General features: G+C 32.2%; 2 protein-coding genes across 2 annotated transcripts in view; both read left to right on the top strand.

Annotated features, from left to right (window-relative positions):
* Window positions 1–9,829, top strand: part of LOC105761262 (disease resistance protein RPV1) — a 19,813-nt gene extending 9,984 nt beyond the window's left edge. The window contains exons 6-8 of the mRNA XM_052623421.1: window positions 7,886–8,597; window positions 8,868–8,925; window positions 9,439–9,829. Of these exons, the coding sequence (XP_052479381.1) occupies window positions 7,886–8,143 (258 nt within the window). The 3' untranslated portion in view covers window positions 8,144–8,597; window positions 8,868–8,925; window positions 9,439–9,829. The remainder of the gene's footprint in view (window positions 1–7,885; window positions 8,598–8,867; window positions 8,926–9,438) is intronic.
* Window positions 3,217–5,133, top strand: LOC128034671 (disease resistance protein RPV1-like). Its single transcript, XM_052623439.1, has 2 exons — window positions 3,217–3,943; window positions 4,153–5,133. The coding sequence occupies exons 1-2, from the start codon at window positions 3,453–3,455 to the stop codon at window positions 4,670–4,672; spliced, it is 1,011 nt and encodes a 336-aa protein (XP_052479399.1). The 5' UTR covers window positions 3,217–3,452; the 3' UTR covers window positions 4,673–5,133.
* Window positions 9,830–15,981: the final 6,152 nt, after the last annotated feature.

The following is a 15,981-nucleotide window of genomic DNA, read 5'->3' as shown; positions in this document are numbered from 1 at the left end:
GTTTTATCAGCATTCTGTCGTCTCTTACTCAAATTTCCAAGCTTGAATTTCTTGGATTGGCAACTTGCAAGAGGCTTAAATCGTTGCCTCAGCTTCCAACAAGTTAAGGAAGTGTGAGCATAATTGATTGTGCTTCTCCTGAAATTGTTGCAAATCCGCCAAAAGTTTGCAATTCAGTGGATAACACTTGGATTTTTGCTGCTAACTGCTACAAATTGGCTAAAAACATCAAAGCAATAACATTTCTTAAAGAACACCTTAAGGTAAAATAAATATTTTACCTCCTTTTCACTTACAAAATCTCATTCTTAAAATTTCTTTATTTTAGTTACCAAATGGCGGGTGTTTAATTTTGCAGGTATTTGTAACTTGAAGAAAAACATCTGAGAGTTGCCTCTTCATTAATAGAGGTATCACTACCTCCAAATATTTGGACTGACAGTCAATGGGTGGGAGTTGCTTTGTGCTTCATTCTTGTCAATGATGATGCTTCGAGAGATGAGTTAATCTCGTGTAAAGCTGTCATCCATTGTAGAAATTCAGTACAATCTGGTTGTGATGAATCCATTTTCCTAAATGGAAATTCTCGACGTATGGAGGACCATGGCTATTTTATAGGCAAACAATACGACAATCCGATAGTGAAGGATCGCCTTTTTCTTTGTTATTGGTCGCGTGACAAATTATATCCATTTACTTTGGAGGATAAATGCGGTGAACCTGAAACCAACAATTTATTGACAACATATTACTCGGACCAGGAACACGATGAACTTGAGTTGTCTTTCACATGTTATTGCAGCGTTAAGGTGAAGAAGTGTGGTGTTAGAATAGTGTATGAGAAAGATTTGGAAGAGGTGGAATGAAAAAGCTGCATTAAAATCAATGTTTTGCGAATTTTGAAGATGTCCATCAACACTCTGATGGTTATGGATCAATAGGTAGCAGTTCTCTTGTAAAGTGCAAATGCAATATCTATGAAGAGTTAGAGGAAGGGCCGCAACTAAAAGGGATGAAATTTTTTTTCAATTCATGGGCCAATCGGGGAAGAAGCACCTATTAATTTTTTAGACTTATTTTTTTATCTACGTTATTTACCCTTTTATTATACGCATGGTGAATATTCACTCGTATTTTACACATCCCAAATTTGGATAACATAGTTTTGTTATATCAAGCACAGTCAGGTTTGGCCCCTATTTCCTTGAAAAGGCTATGGTCGCTCAAACTCCAATATGTCTTTCAATTACTGGAATTTTTTTATTAAAGTAAGTATATTCCGCATTCAGTCCAAAATCCATACAACAAAAAGGTACCCAACCTACCAGAAATGTTTAACCTTCTATACAATGTAGCTACGCAACAAAAGAAAACAAAAGGAGCAAAAGTCCCATAGAAGTCCTTGTACATATATCTTAGACTGCATTTTTAGTTTTCCATCCAAAAATGGGCATATTGGACTTTGTACCTTAGATAAAGTAGCAAAATGTCCATTGATATAATAAATTTAACTCTCAATTTTTACACATTTATTCAATTTGACACCCTTTCATTTGAAGCGAATTTCATTACTGATGTTATACTATTGTGTCTTATTTTTTTTATATTTTAAAATATTCTTTTGTATTTATATAATTGTTAAAAAATTTAGATTATTTTGGGTATAATCATATGTGTTGTTGTTTATTTTATAGTCTAAGACTAATCTTATTCAAGTCGAGAATGAGAATTGCATAAACTCCTCACAACAATGACAACTCCAAGATCCAAATGCCTAGGGCAAAAGTACTTCATCTAATCACTTGTTGGTATTTTAGAATTTCTTTTAATCATAGCTAAGATTATATATTAAGTTTGTAGACATATCTACATATTATGATTTAGCTTTCAAGTAGTGGTGGAGCTAGAAATTTTTTTGGAGAGGTTGGAAATAAATTATATATTTTTACAATAGAAAAAATATAAATTCACTATTTTAATAGCCTACATCTTTATAGTTTTAGGGATTAAATCAAATTTTTATTATTTTTGAAGGGCTAAAGTGTAATTTTATCATTATTAATTTAAATTTTAATAAATTATAAAAGGTTTAAATGAAAATTTTTGTATTTTTAGGTGTTGTGCTTGCCAGCCCCTGGCTCCACCCCTACTTTCAAGGAATCCAGGGTTGTTTATTTTGCATGAAGCTACTCATCTCTGTATCTATCTTATCTGTTAACATATCTGATTGGAAATTCCATTGCTACAATGTTAGCAAAGCTTGTTTATCCATAATCTCCCTTCTACTATTTGGATGGAAATATGCCCTCTTGTGTGGAAAAAGGTTAAAATGTCCTCAGTAGAGGAGCTGTAACTCGGAGAAATAATGGCCCATCAGAATATGCGATGCTAAATAAAAGGATTGGTTGTCCAAATAGACAAATAATGATTAGAGAAATTAGATGGGAAAAGCCACCAATTGGATGGATTAAACTGAACATAGACGAGATTGTGGCTGCTGCAAATGGGTTGGGAGCAGGAGGAGGAGTATTTCGGGATGCTCAAGGCGAATGGATTGCCGTGTACTTTAGAGGCATTGGATATTCTTCGACTCTGCAAGTCGAGTTTTGGGCAGTGGTTGATGGGTTTGGTGTTTCATGGGAAAAGGGATTTTTGCAACTTATTGTTGAGTTAGATAGTGATGATGTTATTCATCTCATTAATTCAACTCAAGCAAAGGAAAGCAACCTAAGGTTGGTGCGTGTTGTAAGTAGACTTAGGGAACGACTATGGCCAGTTGAGTTTCATCATGGATTGCGTGAAGTCAACAGTGTGGTTGATAGTTTAGCAAAGAAATGGCTCAACTTCGTCGATGATTCGAATACTAGAAGATTTACCAGACGAGCTAAGAGACAGTCTTGAATGGGATCACATTGGACCTCGCTTTCATCGATTTAGATTTTGATTGTTGTTTTCCTCTATTAAAAAAAAAAAAAATAGCAGAGGGACTGTTGGCTGGGGTTCAAACTTCAAAGCAGAAGGAATTTCTTTTTCTCTTGTTTTGGGCTGAATACTGTAAAAAGAAAAGGGTTTTCATATTGTTGGGCCCATTGGGCCTTGTCTTTACTTGACACTTTCCACACGGAAAAGAAAAAGGTGTTTGAACCAAAAAGAAAGGAAAAAGAAAAAGGTAATTAAAGTAGCCTCCACTCTGTGGACAAAGCAACCAATCTGCCCTCACCTTAAACGATATTTCCTGGAAAACACCATCATTTTCATTTGTCACCAAACTTCCACCGACCTTTTCATAGCTATTATTATGAAGATTCGTTTTGCAGAAAAAAAAGGTGGGAAATGTATAGAGAAATTGCTTAGAAGCCTTTGTCTGCTTTCCCTTTCTGCATATTGAGCCACCTTATTTTCTGGTTTTCCCAAACTAGATTGTCATATCTTTTTCCTTCTTGTACTTCCTCATGTCCTCTTTGCCCTCAACTTCCTCGTCTATTCCTAGACACAAAGAATATGACGTATTCTTGAGTTTTAGAGGTGAAGATACTCGTTATAACTTCACAGACCATCTCTATGATGCTTTGAGAAGGAGCGGAATCGTCACTTTCAGGGATGATCCAAAGCTGGAGGCCGGCGAAGAGATTGCACCTGAGCTCTTTAAAGCAATTCAACAATCATGGTGCTCAGTAATCGTTTTCTCGGAAAACTACGTCTTTTCAGGTTGGTGCTTGGAGGAACTTGCTGAGATTGTTAAACAAAAGGAGGAGAATGGTCATAAAGTATTTCCAATTTTCTATGGTGTGGATCCATCTGATTTGAGAAAACAAAAAGAGAAAGTTGAAGCAGCTTTTGCCAAACACGAAGAGAGATACAAGGAAGATGAAGCAAAGATCCGAAGGTGGAGAAATGCTTTAACTGAAGTGGCTAATATCAAGGGATGGCACTCAAATAATAGGTTTTCTTTTTTCTTCATTTTTAGTTTTAAATTTAATGATTACAATTTTTTTTAAATTAGCTGCTTTTTCATATATATGGACAAAATTGGAAAATTGTTATTTTCTAGTGTTCTAAGGCAAATAAGGCAATAACACCGGAAAAACTATAAACTTCATACCCATATCAATCAATTTCTTAATTAAAAATTAAATCTTTATATCTTTGTAGGCATGAATCAGAATTTATTGGAGACATTGTTAAAAGAATATCAGCAAAGTTATGTCAAACATATCCAATTGACCATGATGAGTTAGTTGGAATCAATCCAAGCTTGGTTGAGTTGCATTCGGAAATAGAAATTGGGGAAGATGACATCCGTATCATAGGAATTTGTGGTATGGGTGGCATTGGCAAAACGACTATTGCAAGAGTTGTTTACGATCAAATGTCACCTCATTTTGAAGGTAAAAGCTTTCTTGCTGATGTTCGAGAAGTTTCAGAAAAATGTGGACTTGTTTCTTTACAGAAACAATTACTTTCCCAAATCTTGTTTGACGAAAGCTTCAATTTTTTCAATGTTCATGAAGGGAAAACCATAATTAGCCACAGGTTGTCTCACAAAAGAGTTCTTGTTGTTCTTGATGATGTTGATAACCTACAGCACTTAAAATGCTTGGCTGGAAGGCGTGATTGGTTTGGTTTAGGGAGCAGAATCATTGTAACAACAAGAGATGAACATTTGCTCTGATCTTATCGAGTTGATGGTGTGTATAAGCCTACAACATTGACGGGCAATGATGCACTTCATCTTTTCAATTTGAAAGCTTTCGGTTGCGAGACTGTGCCAAAAGAGGATTTCATTGAGATAGCTAAACAAATTGTAGGTTATGCTGGTGGACTCCCCTTAGCTCTTGAAGTTTTGGGTTCTTTTCTGTGTGATAGAGATGCAAGGCAATGGACAAGCGCAATAGAAAGACTTGAAAGAGATTCTAACAAAGAAATTCTTGATAGACTTCAAATAAGTTTTGATGGATTGGAAGAAAGGGAGAAGAATATATTTCTAGATATAGCATGCTTTTTTAATGGGGAGGAGAAAGATTTTGTAATGAAAGTACTGGATGGTTGTGAGTATTTTCCAGATATTGGAATTGATGTTCTCATTAAAAGATCTCTACTAACCATTAATAAATACAACAAATTGCGGATGCATGACTTGCTGCAAGAAATGGGAAGAAAAATTGTTAGGGAAAAATCTATTGATGAACCTGGAAAACGTTGTAGATTGTGGGTGGAAAGAGATGTCTATCATGTGCTAACAACAAAAACTGTAAGTCATTCCATACAAATTATATATATTCTTACTTTAGTTTAATTAATTCAAACAATTAATATTAAGAGGTGAGATTAATTAAATTTATGATTTTTATTAAAAAACATATATAATCTATTATATCTATAAAGTGTTTATTTTAAATATTGATAAAGTAAAGGAAGTACATTTATCATGTATATTTCTAAAATGTATCATTTAAATTTTTTAATTAGTAATATTAAAAAGACCTCCATGATATGTATAAATTAGAAATGTTATTTCATTGAACTACTTTAGTTGAAAATTGTTTTATTTATTTCAACCAATAATAATAATGCTGAATTATCATAAATGTAAATTTCACGATTTTTTGTTGTGTTTTATTTTTATTTTTAGGCTACAAAAATGATTGAAGGCATAACCATCGACAATAAAAGGTGAGAAAACATACACATATGTGTTATGAAAATAATAAAAAAGAAGTGGCATGTGTTATGAAAAATAATATAGTAGTTAAAGAGTATGTTTATGGTAATTGTGAAAGTTCGTTGTATGTATTTTGGTGTAATCGTAATGTCATTGCATTCGCATGTATCTATTTTCTTGCATTTTGTCTTTAGTCAAACGCTTTTTTGTGTGTATATCATGGTTTCTGGCTGTGAGTTTGTGAATATCAACTCCAATTTTTTCAACCTACTTTATTCAAATTTGGATGTTGGTGTTATATATACATGTGTTTGGTAGGAGCATATTCATTTTCTTTTACATTTTCATTCTTTTTGAGATTTCTTGAAGGATCATATATTTATATCTATGTTCGAATATTCGTCCTAACTTACTTTTAGATACTAAATGTTTTGTACATGTATAATCATACTTTTATTCTACCTAGGGAAATGAGCAAGACTTTCACTTTGAGTGCGGATGCCTTCTTGAAGATGAAAAGATTAAGACTACTCAAAATCCTTTGTCGGACAAATTGTTATGATCTGACATATCTTTCTAATGAGTTACGACTTTTAGATTGGATGGGATGTCCTTTACGATCATTACCTTCAAGTTTCAAACCGGAAAGCCTTGTTATACTTCTCCTACCTTATAGCAACATTGAACAACTATGGAAGGAAAACATAGTAAGAATTAACTCATTTGGTCATTGTTTTCTATCTTATTTTGACAAGAAAGATGAAATTTTTATTAACATTGAAGAATAACTATAAAAATGAGCTTTCCTATGTTATTCTCTTTTTATCTCTAATTTATTTGTTTTCAACAGCCCCTGTATAAGTTGAAAGTGCTCAACCTCGAAGGGTCTGAAAACCTGATCAAGGCACTAGACTTCACAACTACCCCAAATCTTGAAATTTTGGTTTTGGAAGGATGTACTAGATTAGTATATGTTCATCCATCTGTTGGATTTCTTACAAGGCTTAAGCTTTTGAATTTAAAAGGCTGCAAAAATATGAGGAGTTTTCCAACCAAAGTTGGTATGGAATCTCTTGAAAAGTTAATTCTTTCAGGTTGCTCAAAACTTGAAAGCTTTCCAGAGATTGATGGGAAAATGGAATGTTTGTTGGAGCTTTGTCTTGATGGGACAAACATTAAAGAGTTACCTTCTTCGATCGGAAATCTCAGAAGACTTGAACTTTTGAATTTAAAAGACTGCAAAAGTCTTAGGAGTCTTCCAATCAAAATTGGAATGGGATCTCTTGAAAAGTTAATTCTTTCAGGTTGCTCCAATCTTAAAAGCTTTCCAGAGATTGATGGCAAAATGGAATGCCTGCTAGAGCTTTATTTAGATGGGACGGGCATTAAAGAGCTACCTATTTCAATTGGAAATCTGAGCAGTCTTGTTTTGTTAAATTTGAAAGATTGCAGGAACCTTGCGGATCTCCCAGGGAGCATAGTTGGGTGTAAAAGTTTAAAATCTCTTAATATTTCTGGTTGTTATAAAGTTGAATATTTGCCAGAGAATATGCAGCAAATAGAATTCTTGGAGGAGCTTGACTTAAGTGAAACATCCATGACAAAACCACCACCCTTCATCTTTCAATTTAAAAATCTTAAAGTTCTGTCTTTTAATGGGTGCAAGGGATCTTCTTCTAAGGTTCAAAAAAAACTTCCTTCTCTGTTAAAGGTAATCCAAAGAGGAAGGACAAATTCTATGGCTCTGACGTTGCCTTCGTTGTTAGGTTTGAATTCATTAACAAGGCTGAATCTAAGGGACTGCAATCTTTGTGAAGGAGATATTCCTGGTGATATTTCTCGCCTATCCTCTTTGAAAAACTTGATCTTGGTGGTAACAATTTCATCAGCATACCTTCGTGTCTTACTCAATTTTCCAAGCTTGAATATCTTAGATTGTCAGATTGCAGGGCGCTTAAATCATTGCCTGAGCTTCTAACAGGTATAGAATCTGTAAGCATAAGTGGTTGTGCTTCTCTGGAAACAGTTTCAAATCCATCAAAAGTTTGCAATTCAAGTTATTGGTCGAATATAGTAGGTTTTAATTGCTTCAGATTGGCTGAGAACATCGATGCCTTAACATTACTGAAAAAACATCTAAAGGTTAGTTAATATCTCTGTTTCTCTGTGTCTTATAATTATTCATGGTGTTAGTTACCAAACAAGCGAAGTTTTATTTTGCAGGTATTTGGAAATTCAAGAGAAAAGTTTGATATTATTCTACCTGGAAGTCAAATCCCAGAATGGTTTAGTCAACAAAGAGGTGACTTTCCGATTAAGATAAATTTGCCTCTGGAAGTTAGGAATGATAGTCAATGGATGGGAGTTGCTTTGTGCTGCATTTTTTCAAGGATGATGCTTCAAGGGATGAGTATCTCATGTGTAGAGGTTTTATCCATGGTAGAGATTCTCGAAAAGTCGATTGGAGTGGCTGGGTTGTAAATTATGGTTTAGGACAGCCCGTAACGAAGGACCACATTTTAATTCGTTATTTCTCAAGTGACAAGTTGTATCCAATTTCCTTGGAAGACAAATGTGGTGAACGTGAAACCAATAATTTATGGACAACAGATTGCTTAGATCAGGAATGCCATCAACTTGAGTTGTCGTTCACAGTTTCCCATAGTGTTAAGTTGAAGAAGTGTGGTGTTAGAATAGTGTATGAGAGAGATCTGGAAGAGATGGAACAAATACAAGACTTGCATAGTAGTCAGTGTTGTGCAAATGTTGAAGACATCCAGCAACACTCTGCTTATGATGGATCAATAGGTAACTGTTCCTTAATAAAGCGAAAACTTAATATATATGAGGAGATGGATGAAGGGCCGCAACCAAAGCGAATGCAAAAAATTTTCAGTTCTATAATGGGCAGACTTGGGAACAAGCACTAATTGTGGTAAACTATTACATTGGCTTGTCCTATTAATTCTTTTTTTATGACTTTTCTTTATCTATCATATTATTTACAGTTTTTTTTTATTTCATTTAAAGTTTTCATTTTCGATATATTTTTTATATATGTAATTAATTTAAAAATTCTGAGCATATATATATTGAACACAAACTCGTATTCTATGCTTTTTCACAAAGTTGGATAACACTGTTTTTTATATATATAACATTTAAAATATTATTATTTTTATATAATTAAATTTTATGATCTCAGATTGAAGAAATGTGAAGGAAGTTTTGATTGTTCCATGAAGAAGCAACTATTAAAAAAGGTGTGAATCGTTTGACCATGTTTAGAGGTTATAATCATCCTTTTATTAGACTAATTTCGTCAAGTAAAATTGTCCTTTAATTCATTTTTGTTCAAAATTGTTAGAGACCAAGTTATGGATTAATTGTGATATGTGTCTAGTTTAATCTTTTAAATTTGCTTTTATATATTTCAAAGACTAATCGTATATCTATATAGCAAATATTAAATAAGAATAATATAGGCAAAATATTAATTTAGTCCTTAGCATTTATATTTTTTATCACTTTGCCTTTTATTCTTTGTTTGAGCTAAATTTGATTCTCAAATTTTTTTTAAAAAAAATCAAATTTGACCATCAACTTTTTTTTTTAAAAAAAAGTCGACAATATGATTTTTTTTAACAAGAATACTCATGATAAATGCCAAAAGTAACATGTTTTAATCTCGTTCTTAATGCGTTTTTGGATGATTAATTGATGCAAAATGGTGAATTTTATGCTCTAATCATTTAAATTCTTGTTTTTATATTTAGGAGAGCATTTGAGAGCAAAACGAGCGAAAATCAAACAATTGGAGCAGATTTTAGGAGCCACATGGGTATATGCCAGACCGTGTCAATTTTACAAATTGCACCTCGAAAATGCTACAAAACACAATTTTTAGATTTTTTTGAGCATTCTAAGACCTATAAATACTAAATATAAGAAGATGAGAGAAGACTGTCATAGAATATTGAAGAAAGCAACACAAATTGAAGCAGACTCTAAAGCAGATTTCCATCAAGATTAAATATCTCATTTTGATTTTTTTGAAGTTTATTATGAGTTTATTTATTTCTTATGGTTATACTGTCTTTGAAATATTTTTATTTGCGACTATGAACTAATTTTCTAAATACCTAAGGAGATGAATCCTATGATGAATTCTGTCTTTTTATTATATTCTATGCAATAAATATTTTAGTTGAGGTGACATGATTTCTTTTAATAAGAATACTAACTAAAGCATTAAATTTTTAAACACAACCACCTGCATGTGATTTACATGTACTCTAAGTTAGATAAAATAACTAAAAAAAGTCAAAATTCCATCCAAAAAGTCATCGCAAGTCTGCTGATTTTCCAAGCTTAAAAATTAGCAGCTTCAGTGAATTTCACTCCATCCATGCATATATGATACATCTTCCTAGATATTGAACAAAGCCCTCCAGAGAAAGGAGCAATTAGAAGGATGTATAGAAGAAGACCATTTACTTATTACCCCATACTTGTTTCAAAGTACTTTTACCCGTAGCACATCCATGTTAAAAATGACATTAAAAGTTACTTTAAGCATGAAGGCTTTATTGTGGTCTCGTACTTCCCTCAACCCAAGTCCAGAATTCTTCAAAGGCATGCAACATTTATCACAACTCACCAAAGTTGGTTTTTGGTTACCAGATGTTGACCCCAAATGAATCCATGAACCAGCTTCTCAATTTTGTTGCAATTGTCTTGGTGATCACCTTAAACAAGACCATATGGAGATTGATCGATTTATAATGAGATAGCAATTCCGATCCTACCACCTTGGGCACCAACGCAATAAGAGTTTGATCCAAATCCAAAGGAATATTTGGGTCACCTTCAAAGCATTTTGGAATCAAGCAACAAATTTGATCCTTAAACAAAACTCCATTGAGATTGACAAAAGCAGGAATTAGGTCACCTTCAAAGCACTTTTGAATCAAGCAACAAATTTGATCCTTAAACAAAACTCCATTGAGATTGAGAAAAGCGAGCATCAAAATCATCAACATCAGGAGCCTTCAATGGCGCCATATTAAATAAAGCTTTCCTTACCTCTTTCTTTAAAACTCCATCATCTAAATCCATAAGTTCCTCAACTCTCAAAGCAGGAAAGCAATTGCGTAATGAAAACTCACCTGGGTACGTCGCATTGACAATGTATAATGTGCTCCTATTGATATCGGAATAAAGGACTGCAATCTATTGTCACATGTTGCAGTCTAGTGACAAAATTTTGTATCTATAGACAGATTTTTAATTTATTAAACGTCTTATATGCGAGCATGTAATATTTTAATTTTTCAAGATAGTGTATTCTCATGATCCATACTCAATTTTCAAATATCTATCCAACATCTTAACAATATTGTAATATTTTTACACATATAAACCCGAAAGTACATTCGATCCCCCATTGATGAAGCATAGTGATATTTTTCCATTTCCTTAATCTTAAAATTAATCTTGAGACATTGATCAAGACTAAAATTGCCTCATTTAATGATATAATTATCCCTAATCTACAATCTTGTCAAATCTCTTTAATATATTTTGAGTATAGTATAGAATTGAGCATGAAGGAGAAAAACAGATCAATTTTCTGGGGAACAACAAAGAGTTTTCTAAGCAATTTCTTTATACATTTCCAACCATTTGCATTCTTTCCAAATGAAAGCGGGTAGGTGTGGAAATTGGGGGATGATAGATGTTCTCTCCAGGAAGAATCCAAGAAAGAGTTGACAAAATGGAGCCTACAATAATTTTAAGTAATAATTGAAGTGTTGCATTATAATATTTACTTTATAATTATTAAGTATTAACTAATTGTGTTTTACATGCTTAACTAGTTATGTAACGTACATCTAATTATTTTTATTTCATTAATTATATTTATTTTATTAATTACTGTAATTAATTTTTATTTAAAGATATATGATTCTTTATTTTATGTAATGTAAAATAATTAAAATATTTTATTAGACTTAACACATAATTTGGTATATGAGTTTGATATTTTTCTAATGTGGTACCTAAGTTATTTTTTGTCCAATCCGTACCTGTATTTGACAGAAAATTATATATTTTGGTACCCAAAATTAATGAAGTTAATTTCTTTTGGTGATAATGAAGTTAACTTTTTAGTGTTTAATTCGAGTTTTAGAGTTGATTTGATGAAAATATATAATTTAGTTAGTTATATATTTTATCAAACTAACTCTAAAACTTGAATTAAATCACACCATTTGAATGTATTTGACAAATTAAATGCAAAAATAAACAAATCCATAATTAACACTAGATTTATTCTATTAACAAAATTATGAAAAATTCAAACCTAATAATATTAGCTATTAACTTTCATCAAATCAATCCTATAACCCAACTAAAAAGTTAATATCCTTACTTTTGGGTACCAAGATATATAACTTTTGTCTAATATAGGTAACAATTTGGACCACCAAAATAACAAGATACCATATTAGAAAAAGCATCAAACTCGGATACCGAATTATATATTAAGCCATTTTATTACAAGATATTGTTTAATTATAAATATCAATATATTAAAATTTCAAAGAAAAGTGTAATTCAAAGATGAATATAAAGTGCAATTCAATATTTATCGAATTTTATCTACTCAAAATATTTATTTAGGCCCTATTCGATAATCGGTTGAAAAATCAACTAAAAGAAATATGTTTGATAATCGTTAATAAAAATCACTTTGTAGAATTTTTTTATAAAATATCTAAAACATAATAAGTAAATAGGAATCTATTTATCATTTAATAAAGAATATGTTTAATTATTTGTATTTTCTTTTATTTCCTTTTAGACTATATTGCCATCACATTTACTCCCAATTTTTCTTCACTTAGTTCTTTTTTCAACAAAATTTTGGATGAAACATGATTTTTCTATTTTTGGTATAATATTTATTTTTCATAATGTTTATAATATTTTATATATAATAGTATAATTTACTACAAATAATTCATATTCATAGTAACATTATTTAAAATATGAATTTGTTTAAAATAATATGCAATGTCTAAAATTTAAGGATAAAATTGTAACTTAATTATTTTTCATAATTTAATATTTATATTTATCAAACAATCTAATTATATTCAATACTTAATTTTAAGTATTATAACTTAAATTCAACACTTCATTTTTTAATATTTAATTTTTCCGCACTTAATTTTTTTAGTTTATCAAATAGGGCTGTATTTTAAATATATTAATAAAAATATTTTTTTGGTGAATTACAAACTAGGGCAAAGCCCGAACAAACCATCAAGTCATTTCACATATGGATCCTATTGCCCATTTCATTGTATTGCTATCATTTCACATATGTTGAAGAAATGTCTGAAGAAATATGTGCTTTCTGAGAAAGACAAGCCGGAAGGTAAGGCCAAAAGACTTGGTTCGAGTGCAAAGGTGTCGAAGCCAAGGAGGCCAAAGTGAACGAAAAGAAACCAGCAGAGTGCTTCTTGTGCCATGGTCCGCATAGGTTATGGAAAAGTCTATAGAAGTTTGTCATCAAAAAGGGCAATGGGTTAGACAAAGCGCCCAAGAATCTTGGTTCGAGCGAGGGAAAAGTCGAAACCAATAGGGCAAAGAGGAGAAAGAGGAAACAAGTGAAATGCTTCTTATGTCGTGGTCCGCATGAGTTGCGAAACTGTCCAGAGCAATCCAAGTTAGCCACGGTCAAGAGAAAGGCAACGACGGAGCTTGTTGAGTCATCAAAGGGGCTTCCACTTAAGGAAGAGGTGAGTTGTGCATCGAACTTAGAGGAAGAAGTAGCAATGCAAACATTGAAGCTAAGACCAATGAGGCTCAATTCTAGGAAAGCTACGGAGCTTGTTGAGTCGTTGACGAAGCTTCCATCTAAGGAAAAGGTGAATTGTGTATCGGACTTAAAGGAAGAAGTAGCAATGCAAACTTTGAAGTTAGGATCAATGAGACTCATCTTTGTTGATTAATTGGAGGAGCTACCACCTAAGGGAGAGGTGGGTTGTACATTAAACTTTGAAAAAGTGGTGATGCAAACTGGACAGTTGACAAGAGTAAATACTACGAGTAAGGTACATTTCAAACACTTTGGTATTGTTTTGCATTCTAACTTGTTAGCTTGGTAAGAACGCAAGGGCCCTTTCAAAATTCTTAAGCGAGGAGGCCGATGGTCTATGGGCATGTCAAAGTCTAGTTGTGAGAATCAAGAGGATTCCAATCGAAGTGAGTTAGAATGTGGGCAAGTGAGAGCTGTGACTTCTTGCCAGTGAGATGTACCAACGAATGGGATGGTTCGAGCTAAGAGGCAAAAAAAGCTGAGGCAAAAGTTCCAAAGAAAGGGACAACCTGATATAAGACTAGTCGGAAAAAAGCCAAAGCGACAAGAAAGATTCAAGGTGAATCAAGTAAGTGTCATTCTAAAGACGCAATGAAGGCGTTGTGAGAATGGATAGGGGAGAATGTCATGGGCCACAATTAAAAGCCCGTGAAAATTTCACATAATGCATCCTAAGGAGGTCTATTAGCTAGATGGGGCTCATTTGACCCATACGAGTTGGTCAGATTCAAACAACTATTGGTGAAGCCTATCTATTTGAAGCTTGGGTGGCCCAATGATGTAGATATGGAAAGTTAGATTGATCTTAAGATTAGATATGATTTGATTATGTAAATCTTATAAATCCCTTGAATGTAGGGATAGACTAATCCCGTCCGTCGATATAACTTGATCTAAACCATCGATTTTGGTGGAGCTCAACTATAAATAGAGAGTCTCCCCCTCACTTGTAGATCATTCATTATTTCTTTAATTCTTTGAGAAAATGTGTAATAGCCCAAATTCAAGGTTATCGGAATAGTGGTTTTGTAACCACAAATCCGATTCAAAGAGAAATTTATTTTAATATTTTTGCATGAATATTGATATGACAGTAAAATCGTATGAAAATATAGATAGAAGAATTTTACCGATTTAGTGGTTAGTTAGAAAAAGAAATTATTGAAGAAATTGGGTAAAAACAAGGTATCGAGACCTTGATCTCGTAAAATCGAGTCAAAAATATTTTTATAAATATTTATGAAGTGTTAGTAATATGGTATTAAAATTTTGTTAGAAAATTTTAATGTTTGGGTAGTCAATTAAGTGAAAAGGACTAAATTGAAAAGGTGTAAAAGTTACTAGAAGGATTAAATAGCTCAATTGTTAAATGAAGAGGGACATAAATTGCAAATAAGCGCAAAAGAAGATATTCTGGGCGGCATACGTTGAGAAAAATCAGGAGAATTGAAGAATTAAGGGTAAAATTAGAATATTGCAAAATTTACTTTAAAAGTTAGGACTAAAGTGGAATATCTAGAATTCTCTTTATTTTTCTGCATTCTCATCAGCCAAAAAATGCCCTAAGGGTTTCTTCAAGCTGGTTTTTCATAATTTTTGCACCAAGTGAGTTAATCCTTGCCTTTTTCTTGTAATTTTTGTGTTTCTAAGACTTTTGCAACTAGGTCCTATTACTAAATTCATTAGTTTTTGATTTTATGAATGAATTTGAAAGTTTCTATGAATATGTTCTGGAAGTTTATGATGAAATAGGATGAAATTGAAGCATTAATTTGTTTATGAGATGATTTTATTAGGTAATTTCAATAGAAATTGATTTGTAGGACTTAATTGTGAAAAAGTTTGGAATTAAAGTCTAGTGCTAAAATTCTGATTTCCAAAGGCTATAAAGTAGTTTAAAGTGATAGAATAAAGTGTTGGTTTAGAAAAAACAGCTCAATTGAGAGGTTAATTGAGCAGCGATGGGATTATCATTTATTGAAAGCTTAGGGAAAGAATGGTAATTAACATTATGCACTAAAACAATTTTGAACAGCATCAATAGTCTAACTTTGAAAAATCACCAAAAATTTTAGAGATCGAATTAGAGGATGAATAAAATATTAGATTAAATCTTATTGAGTCTAGTTTCTTATAAAAGAAACGGTGTAAGCAATGGAATTGTAAATCATGAGCTATAATAGATTTTGTGAGACAAGGTCAGAATGAATTGGGGTTCCCCTGTTCTGACTTTGGAAAATCATTAAAAATTGTACAAAAATTATTATGAGTTATAATTTATATGGTTAGGATCCTTAATGATTCTATTTTCATAAGAAATAAATGAAAACATCATCCGAATTCTGTACAATAAGATAATTATTTTTTAGTGAAGAGAGGTCGGAACTGTCAAATAGTGAAACAGGGGAAATTTTAAAGAATAAAATGT

This window comes from Gossypium raimondii, chromosome 11 (assembly GCF_025698545.1).
Source record: "Gossypium raimondii isolate GPD5lz chromosome 11, ASM2569854v1, whole genome shotgun sequence".
Taxonomy (NCBI): domain Eukaryota; kingdom Viridiplantae; phylum Streptophyta; class Magnoliopsida; order Malvales; family Malvaceae; genus Gossypium; species Gossypium raimondii.
This window is presented reverse-complemented; position numbering and strand designations above follow the sequence as displayed.

What these genes read in the sequence shown, in the direction of transcription:
- LOC128034671 (XM_052623439.1), top strand. Translation starts at nt 3,453, where the DNA reads ATGTCCTCTTTGCCCTCAACTTCCTCGTCTATTCCTAGACACAAAGAA. An exon ending in GGATGGCACTCAAATAATAG is followed by an intron (nt 3,944 to 4,152) that starts GTTTTCTTTTTT and finishes ATATCTTTGTAG; the next exon opens with GCATGAATCAGAATTTATTG.